Source organism: Eptesicus fuscus, chromosome 6, assembly GCF_027574615.1.
Source record: "Eptesicus fuscus isolate TK198812 chromosome 6, DD_ASM_mEF_20220401, whole genome shotgun sequence".
Taxonomy (NCBI): Eukaryota; Metazoa; Chordata; class Mammalia; order Chiroptera; family Vespertilionidae; genus Eptesicus; species Eptesicus fuscus.
In genome coordinates, this window is record NC_072478.1 from 103476992 (window position 1) to 103486039 (window position 9048).

Genomic DNA, 9048 nt, shown 5'->3' on the forward strand with positions numbered 1-9048 from the left:
TATAGACTGGATCCTGGGTTAGTGGTTGATTACACCTTCTCTGTTTTGGCCTGTTTGGCAAGAGAGAGTAAAAATCCAGGATGTTGCCCTAGAGCAAGTTGGATTTAATAGCCTGGCTTCTTCAACACAACTATGAAATCCGAGCAAGTGACCTGGAGGAGCCACGGAACATGCTATGTACCCGGGCTGGGGTTCCGGGGCGGGTATGCTCCAGAGCCTTCATGATGTCAGGTGGGGGCGGGGACTTCAGGTCATTTGTTTATGTTGTATTTGCTTACAGTGCTTGGGTTTTGAACCACCTGAGGTGTTATTTTCACAATAAAGGTCTTTTCAAAGGCAAAAACGAGAGCCCGTGAGAGAGGCAAGTGCAAAGCACATGGAATTAGAAAACAAAACAGATGTAGGTCCGATTCCCTGACTCCCCGCCACTTAGCTAGGCTGCGTCTCAGCATCTTTCCAACGATTTGGCTGGTCTGTTTTGCAGGGAGCACATTCTGCCTTGCATGTAGCAGGAACACATTTGTTTATGTGAAGTGTTTGGAAAACTGTCACCCTCCTAACTAGCACAGCCCCGAGAGGAGGGAGGCCTGTTCTATGACCTTGGAGAAGGTAGTCAATGAGAAACCAACCCAAGCAAATGGCCAGCTCTTTCCAGCGCTGGCTCTGGGGACACAGACCCCCCGGGTGGCATGGGAGGGGATCTACGGAGGGACACTGGAACCCAGCAGTTCCGCTACAGCACCTGGTTTTTCCTGATCGATCCCACTTCTCTACCTACCTGACCACTCCCGTTACCTCGTGGGACTGAGGCCGCCAAGGGGTGTGGCATCAGATCCCAACGTGCATTCCGGAGGCCCCTGCGGATCCGCCCCTATTTCTTCACTAGCGGGACAGGGGTCGGGGGCTGCCCGAGAAAGCAAGCACGTGAGCGTTCAATAGAAATGCCATAATTTATTCTGTTGTATAAAAAAAAAAGTCATCCTTGTGTAACAAAATGTCTTCTCAGAAGAAGAAATATATTATTTCAGGTCATAAATAATCAGCAAACAGACAACTGTTGGCAACTAAAAACAACAACACTGGCGCCTTCTTCCCGCCAGCGCCGAGGACAAACCTGCTCGGGCCGTATGTACAGGACGTGACAGTACTCAACACAAAAACTGAGGTATCTGGTTCTTCTAGGAGGCGACACTGACCTCTGTGAGGGCGGGCCGCCCACCCAAAATAAATAAGGTACATTCGCATATGCATGTGTCGTCAGGAATGGTAACACTGGTACGTATGTCAAGCATGAAGCGTCTACAGAAAAACGGGGGCAAGCGAAAAGAAATCGGCTCGCGCACGGAGTCCTTTCTCTTCCGCCCCTGTGTCGGGGGGACTCGATGTACCCACGATACGTTGGTCCCGAACGTGCCGAGTCCAGCAAACGCCCTGGTGCTCAGCCGTCGCTGCGACTGCTTGGGAACCCGGTGGAACTCGGGGGGAATTAATAAATAAATAAGGACCAGCCCTCAGGAGCCCCTCCCTGGAGTCACTGCCTTTTCCCTCGAGGAGGAGCCTGGAGTCCCGGTGGGTGGAGGTCGCCTCCCGTGGCCGTTCAGCAGCTGGGAGAGGTCGTAATGGGGCTCTGAAGGTAGCTCAGCGCACTGTTCGTGGAGTGGACGGGGATGGAGACGGGGAAGTTGAAGACGGTGGTGGTGGAGGTGCCCCGGTCCAGCACGGACATGGCGGGGCTCCCCGCCTCTGCCGAGCAGTGGGGGGCCAGGACCTGGGACTCAAACTGCAGCAGCTGGCCCATGAAGCTGAAGTTGGGGGAGATGATGCTCCTCCGCTGCTTCACAAACTCAAAGGCCTCGTCCAGCTTGACCCGGTTAGTCCGCATGAGGTACGCGAGGCAGATGGTGGCCGAGCGGGAAATGCCCGCCTGGCAGTGGACAAACACCCTCCCTCCGGCGTTCTTGATGGAGTCTGCAAAACAAAGGGGGGCTGGTTACCCGACAGCTCCAGAGCACGGCCCTGGCCCCAGGCGTCTAAGAAACAGCATGCGTGTCCCGTGCAGAGATGCTCAACATGGACTCCTGCATCACCCAGACACTGTCCGTGGATCTAGACACTGTCCGTGGACCGAGACACTGTCCGTGGACCGAGACACTGTCCGTGGATCTAGACACTGTCCGTGGAGGCCACAAAGCCACTGTGCAAAGCACAGGGTTTACACCTGGACTGGCCATCCACTAACCAAACGGATGTTGGGCAAATCAACTCAACTTTCTAAGCCTCAGGCTTGCTCCTTTGAAAAGTGGGACATCAAACCCACAAGTTTGCAGGGATGTCACCCACACCAGACTGCGATTTACTGTCTGGAGGAAGGCGTAGGAGACGGACACTCAGGCCCCTGCCGTCGTGTTTGGGCTCAGTGGCTAAGCTGGGGGGCGTGAGGCAGAAGTCTCAGGCATCCGCTCCATTTACCTATGAAGTCAATGGCCTCGTTGAACCAGGAGCTGATGTCCGCCTTGTGGTTGTCCTCCACGGGGATGCTTTTGTATTGGTAGTGACCCTCGAAATGGTTGGGACAATTGGCGGAGACGTTGATCAAGGCAGTGATGCCCAAGGCATCCAGCATGTCCTTGCGGGAAGCATGGTAGGCGCTGCCCAGGTACAGAAAGGGCAGGATCTCCACTGGGCCACCCTGGAATCCAAAAATATCCAACACTTGTCAAGCTTTGCTCAAAGTCAATGCCGGTGCCCACACCCACAACACTCCCTGCTGGCAGTCAGTCTCAGATCCTGGGTGAACTTTCTCAGCACTGTTGTTGGGGTATAAATAGGTAGGGGACTAAACCCATTTGCCTGGGCACGGCCCGTGGTCATTTCTGTGGTGCCAGTCTTAGAGGCTCAGCTCATCCGAGCACTTGACCGTGGGATAAATAATACCCCCTCCGTCCTAAACAACAATGCGGGTCACTTTCTATATTCTCACTAGCACTGCTCTCCCAGGCCTGTCAGCTGTCCCTTCTCCCCGCTCTGGCACGGCCCCCTACTCACCTGATCGTAGAGTGGGGTGCTGCAGGAACTGCACCCCGATTCGGCGCTGTCAGGGACGTTAGTACTCAGGGGAAGGCTGAGCCCCATGGGGGTCGACTGTTTGCTGCACAGCTCCGGGCAGGAAGCTGAAAACGCTTCGTATCCTCCTGGGAACACAGAGACATGTTTCCCATTAGTACCGCTGGGACTGGGCCCTCCACACAACCCCCCACCCACCAGGGCTGGAAGTTTACCCCGAATCATTGTTCTGGCGCCAAACAAAGCCAATGACAAGCCCCCAGAACACTGCTCCCGCTGGGGCAGGAGCTGAGGGCCAGTCCTCCTCCCACCCCCTCCCCCCCCCCCCGCAGGGCCCCGAGTCTCCCCGAGGCCGTACCTTTGAGGAAGAAGACTTGCGCGGCGGCGCGCGCCTCGCGGCTGAGCGCGCCCGCGGCCAGGGCCAGGGTGCCGTCGCGCTTGGCGGCGTCCAGGGCGGCGCTGCGCTCGTCCAGCAGCACCACGGCGTGGTAGGCGCCGGCCAGCAGGCGGCCGCGCAGCTCGGCGTTGGGCACGATGTGCTCCAGGCCCATGGCGCCCTTGGCGCGGCGCCGCACGATGGTGCTGAAGCGCACGTTGACCGAGCCGGCGATGTGGCCCGCGTTGAAGGCGAAGAAGGAGCGGCAGTCCAGCAGCAGGCACTGCGCCGCGCGCTCCCGCAGCAGCGCCCGCAGGTCGCCGGCGTCCAGCGAGCCCACCTCCATGACCATGGCCGGCCCCAGCGCCCCCAGCGTGCGGCTCTTCCTGTGCTCTTTGTCCTCGGGAGCCAAGGGCGGGGAGGCGGTGGCTTTCGAGGTGAGGTCCGACCCCGGTGACTTGCTTTGCGCGGAACCCAAACCTGCCTTTGGACCGAGCGCGGGGCTGTGGCGCGGGTTGTCCGGACGCTGCCCCTGGTTCCTGCCCCGCTAGTCCCGGTCGTACCTGCCCCGGCGTCCGCAGCGAGCGGGGCCCGCGGGAGAGCTCTTATAACTCGCAGCTCCGGGGAGGAGCCGAGCGAGCGCGGGGGGGGAGGGGGTTTGTTTATTTGAATGGGCGTCACGTGGCCTGGTGGTGACGTCACCGCCCTGCCCAGCTTGGCGCCGGCGGAGCCAGAGGCGAAGACGTCATCGGCCTCGGAGCGAGATCCGCTGGCTGCGCGCTGGCCCCGGGCCCCGGCCCCCCGCCCGCCGGCCGGCCCGCTCCTGGCGGGTCCCCGGGGACCTGGCCCGCGCCGCTCCGGGCGCAGCGGCGAGGAGAGGAGGAGGGCGTGCTGCCAGCCCAGGGCCGGCGGGGAGAGGGCGGCTAGGAGAGGGCGGGTGAGGGGGGCGTGCCGCTGGCCCCCTCCCGCGCCCCCGCCTTCTCCCCTTCTCTCCCCTCCCCCCCCTCTCCCTCCTCCTTCTCCCTCCTCCTCCCCTCCCCCAGCCCAGCCGCGTCCGGAGCGGAAAGGGGCTCCCTGCGCTGTTGCTACGCGTCGCCCCTTTCTCTCATTTCCTCGTCCCCCGCGCGGGGTCGAGGCCCAAGGAGAAGCTGCCCACAGTGTTCCTACAAGAACCAGGGAGTTGAGTTGGGGTGGAGGAGTTCAGGAAAATGTTTTCCTGTTTCCCAGACTTTCCTGTGACTTAAAAAAAAAAAGTACATTTACTAAGTTCAGTGCCTTCCAATCAGACCCCTGGTGGAAAAAATGTCCTTCCTGGTGAGGGGGTCGCAAGGCGCTCCTGTGGATTGAGGGGTTCGGCGGTTTAGGGGGAGGTGGTAGCGCCCCCCAGGGGCCACCAGGCACGTTTCTGGTCGCGATTGCTTTAGACCAGTGGTCGGCAAACGCATGAGTCCACAGAGCGGCCAACCGCGGCTCGGGAGCCGCAGTTTGCCGACCACTGCTTTAAACCAATGGAGCTGCCCCGTCTCTATTCGGTGAGTGTGTGCCGATTGGGGAGCCTACTGAGCTCCGGGCTGGGGGACGCCACCCAGGCACAGGAGCCCACCCTGACCCCCTCGCCCTGGCTCTCGACACCTGTGTGGGCTGAATTCGAAACCCAACCCTAAGGCGCTTAAGGAGGGACCCCAGGACCTGGACAAACATCGGGGAGGACCCCACTGGGTCCCCGTGCCCTGAGCCCCTAGTTAGACCCCCCCCCCCCCGCCCCCAGCTGTGGAGTCCCATGCGGCGGCGCACCGACTTGCTAGGTACACAAACATACACATTGCGCCACCGGGGCCGGGGCCGAGTCAGGAACATTCTGCGGTTTGGTTCTTCCCCTCTGCTCCGGGGAGGGGGGTTTCACGGCACCCTATGTCGTGGATCCGTGATTGTATCACAGAGGCGACTTCTGCATTTGCCGCGCTCACCCTGTGTTTACACATGCTCACACTTTCTGCCCAAGTTCTAGAAAGATTCAGGGCTGAGTGCTGCTTTTTTTTTTTTTTTTTTTTTAACGGCGTTTTCTACCTTCAGATGAATATTGGCCGAGGGCAGCAAAGAGGTCCTCAGAAAATGGCAACACCCACCCTGTATCTTAAAAAAAGAAAGAAAGAAAAAAAAATTGTTTTGTTTATACTACTTACTCAACTGAGGAACTGTGCATATTTTTTGCATTGAATCATAAAATGTTACAGCTGCTGACCTTTCACAGCACACCAATTTGATGTGCCCCGTTTTCTTTTACCAAGAGCATTTATTATACCTCCCCCTAAAAAAAAAAAAATAACTCCCCCTACCTACATTTTTAAAAAAGAAAACTTTTGAAAATTAAAAAAGAAAAGTGTCTGCTCAGCACTGTGGGTTTCCCCTCTTTATCCCTTTCCGGAAAGAGCGTAGACTGAACCCCATGTGGTCATTTTGCTGCTGGCTGATCCAACGCGAATCTCTTTCCGCAGCTGAGCCTCTGAGTGCACATCTGTACAATGGGCTCACAACTGCCTGCTTTGTGGAGGGTTGGAGGCCCAGGTGGGAGATGGTGGGTGTAAGGAGCCCAGGCCCCACTGCCCCCCTTTCTCCTGTGATTCACTACCTGTCTTCCAGCACAGCAGGCCTTATATTTCCCTGCCTCTGTGTGTTTTGGGCTCTGACACCAGAACCTGGAGAGAAGGTCCCCACAAGACACCAGAAGGAGTGGTAGGGACAGAGGCTCAGCTCCGGGAAAGGTCCCTCCTTCAGACCAACTAACACACGATGGCTTGGGTCAGGGAGTCTGGTGGCAAAGGTATAGCCACCGAGTCCAGGCATCGGAGATGCTGCTTTTTGCTGGAGGTGGAGTCCAGGAGGGGCCCCACATACCTCCTCTGCGGTGACTGCAGAAGGAGCGCAAGGGGCTGGAGTTGTGGGCCACCAAGGAGGCTGAGTCCGTGGACAGAACTGGACTCTCCAATGTTAGATGTGCGTAGGAATAAACCTGGGGCCGTGTGGGGTCGGGGGACAGGCTTGAGCTCAGAAGGCCTGGCCTGGACTCCCCACCTCAATGTGGGGCCTTGAGGAAGTCACGTGCCCCACTGAGCCTCCCCTCCCTCTCTCCGGAGATGGCGATAGTAACGCGCCCCTCTGGGGGCTGCGGGAAGACCCCGGGGTAGCTGGGGTTGGCAATACTAGACAGTTGCTGTCCCAATCCTGCCCTTCAAGTCAGCTTTGGATCTGTCCCGGGGTCACAGGAGGAGGAAGGCGCTCTCACAGGGGACAGAAAGTGGCCCCAGCTCACTGTCTGCTCTGTGACCTTGGGCAGGAGGCTTTGCAGTTCTGAGCCTCGGTTTCCCCCGTGTGTAACCTGGGAATACCATCCGTGTTGGACTGAGACCCCATGTGAGGAAGGGCCTGGCGGGGGGTGCTCCGGAGAGGGCACTGGCTCCCACAGTCGTGTTCTTTCAGAACCCCCAGCTCTTTCACTGCCCCCCCCCCCCCATTCCCCTGTGCTGTATGGTGGTGCCTCCTTCTGCTCAGGACCCTCCATGACTTCCCTTTCCCCACAGCCCACCACCACTAGGCCTCGCCCAGCCAGCCAGCCCACCCCCCCAACTACTGCCATCGACGCTCTGCTGTTCGCTAGGCGCACTCTGTGGGCCCGTCTGCTTCTCATCCTGTCCCACCCACACCTCTGCTCACGCTGCTCCCCTCTCCCCTGTCAGGGTGCCGGCCCCGCTGAGCTTGGTCAGGGTCTGTGCTCACCCTCGCAGACCCAGCCAAAGCTATCCTCACCCGAAGCCTTTCCTGACGGCTCCAACTTCTCTGCCCCCGGGCGGGCCCTGGAGACTTGGTCCCAACATTCCGATGGTATCAGCTCCCTCAGGTCCTATCTTCCCCTCCCTGAGTTGCTTGAGGGCAAGGTGAGGTTTTCACCTCTTGGACCACCCCACCCTCCTACCTTGGGTGCAGCCCTGGCACACAGTAGGCCCACAATTTGCCCACATGGTGGGAGAATTTTTTCAAAGTGCACTGTTGGGAAGTATCAGAAGAGGACAGAAATGGCCATCTCTGCCTCCTCCCTGCATTGTAGGCATCATCTCAGGAACGAGTCACGATAGGATTATGAACAATCCTGGTGGGATTATGGACAATCCCGGGAGGGGGTCCTTATCCCCATTTCACAGGCCAGGAGGCGGGCTCAGGGAGGGGACGGTCACACAGCTGGTACTCGTCACATGCAGGTCCAGACCCCGGGCCTGTCTGACAGGGAGATGGAGTGGACCCAGCCATCCTGCTGTAGCAGCCTCAGCCAGCCGAGGCCTCTGCACCCCAGCCAGTCTCTGACCCCCAGCCTGTCCAGAGCTCTGCTCTCAGGGCAGAGTGGCCCCTGGCATCAGCCTTGGAAGGCACCTGAGCTTCCAGGGACCCCCTCAGACAGAGTCAGGAAAGACAGCAGGCCCTAGTGTCCCTGCTGCCTCTCCGAAGTCGCTCGGTGCTTGGGATTTGGGAGAGCCACAGGCAGGGAGACTCGGCAGCCACTGGCGCATCCTGAGGGGCTGGCAAGGGTGACTTCACCTCCACACCCAGGCAGTTAGGCCGCAGCCAGCGGTGGTTGCACAATCCTTACAAACAGATCTCCCGGGAGGGCCTGTATCATCTTGGCAGGCCGCTCGTTTGAGACGAGGGCCCAGAGAGGTTAGGCAACCTATCCAAAGTCACACAGTGTTCCGAACTTTGGGATTCTAGCCAGGGTTGTGGTGAGCTGTATGTTTGAACCCTTAAGCGTTCATCTCTAGAGGGTGGGGCTACTTTCATTTTCTTCCTTATAACTGGATGGTTTGAATTTTTCAACACAAATGTGGGACGTGTGTAATCAGGAACAGAGGTCTGAAATATTAACAGGCAACCAGATTCAAGCTAAAACATATTTATGTTTAGGGTAACTTGGGTTACAGCGTTAGGCTGCGTGGGTTAGAATCCCCGCTCCAGCACTCGCCTGCTGAGTGTCCTCGGGCGAGTTACTTTATCTCTCTGACACTCGGTTTCCTCACGTGTAAAATGAGGCTAATCACGGGCACATTTTTTTCATATTTTAACATTCCTCAAAGTGGAATATCATGGTTAATGGTCAGCTTTTTTCTTTCTTCATGGTGCCTATGTTAGAATTGCTGCCATCTTTAATCCAGTAGGATATAGGAATGTAAAAAAGTTTAAGATGGACAGGAGTTAAAACTCTGCAGTCACTCAATTAACATTCTGGCAGGGGACAGATTGGTAATAAACAGTGGGACGGTAATAACCTAAGACAGTGGTTGGCAAACCGCGGCTCGCGAGCCACAGGCGGCTCTTTGGCCCCTTGAGTGTGGCTCTTCCACAAAATACCACCGCCTGGGCGAGTCTATGTTGAAGAAGTGGCGTTAGAAGAAGTTTAAGCTTAAAAAAATGTGGCTCTCAGAAGAAATTTCAATCGTTGTGCTGTTCATATTTGGCTCTGTGGACTAAGGAGTTTGCCGACCGCTGTCCTAAGAGACCAACTCTCAGACTGGCTGTGGGACACGAAGTCCAGCAGCCCGGGGGAGCGTCCCTGTGGCTGACCG

The 9048-nt window shown here is 57.6% G+C and overlaps 1 protein-coding gene across 1 annotated transcript; it reads right to left on the reverse strand.

Moving 5' to 3' along the window:
• Window positions 1–931: 931 nt before the first annotated feature.
• On the reverse strand, window positions 932–4035 carry DUSP1 (dual specificity phosphatase 1). The gene is made up of 4 exons (XM_008147606.2): window positions 3422–4035; window positions 3046–3191; window positions 2470–2689; window positions 932–1968 (listed from the first exon to the last, which is right to left on the reverse strand). The coding sequence occupies exons 1-4, from the start codon at window positions 3789–3791 to the stop codon at window positions 1598–1600; spliced, it is 1107 nt and encodes a 368-aa protein (XP_008145828.2). The 5' UTR covers window positions 3792–4035; the 3' UTR covers window positions 932–1597.
• Window positions 4036–9048: the final 5013 nt, after the last annotated feature.

Excerpts from the sequence above, each read along its gene's own strand:
- DUSP1 (XM_008147606.2), bottom strand. The coding sequence starts at position 3,791 with ATGGTCATGGAGGTGGGCTCGCTGGACGCCGGCGACCTGCGGGCGCTG. Across the intron at positions 3,192-3,421 it reads GCAAGTCTTCTTCCTCAAAG|GAGGATACGAAGCGTTTTCA; the intron begins GTACGGCCTCGG and ends CTGTGTTCCCAG. Across the intron at positions 2,690-3,045 it reads GCACCCCACTCTACGATCAG|GGTGGCCCAGTGGAGATCCT; the intron begins GTGAGTAGGGGG and ends TTTGGATTCCAG.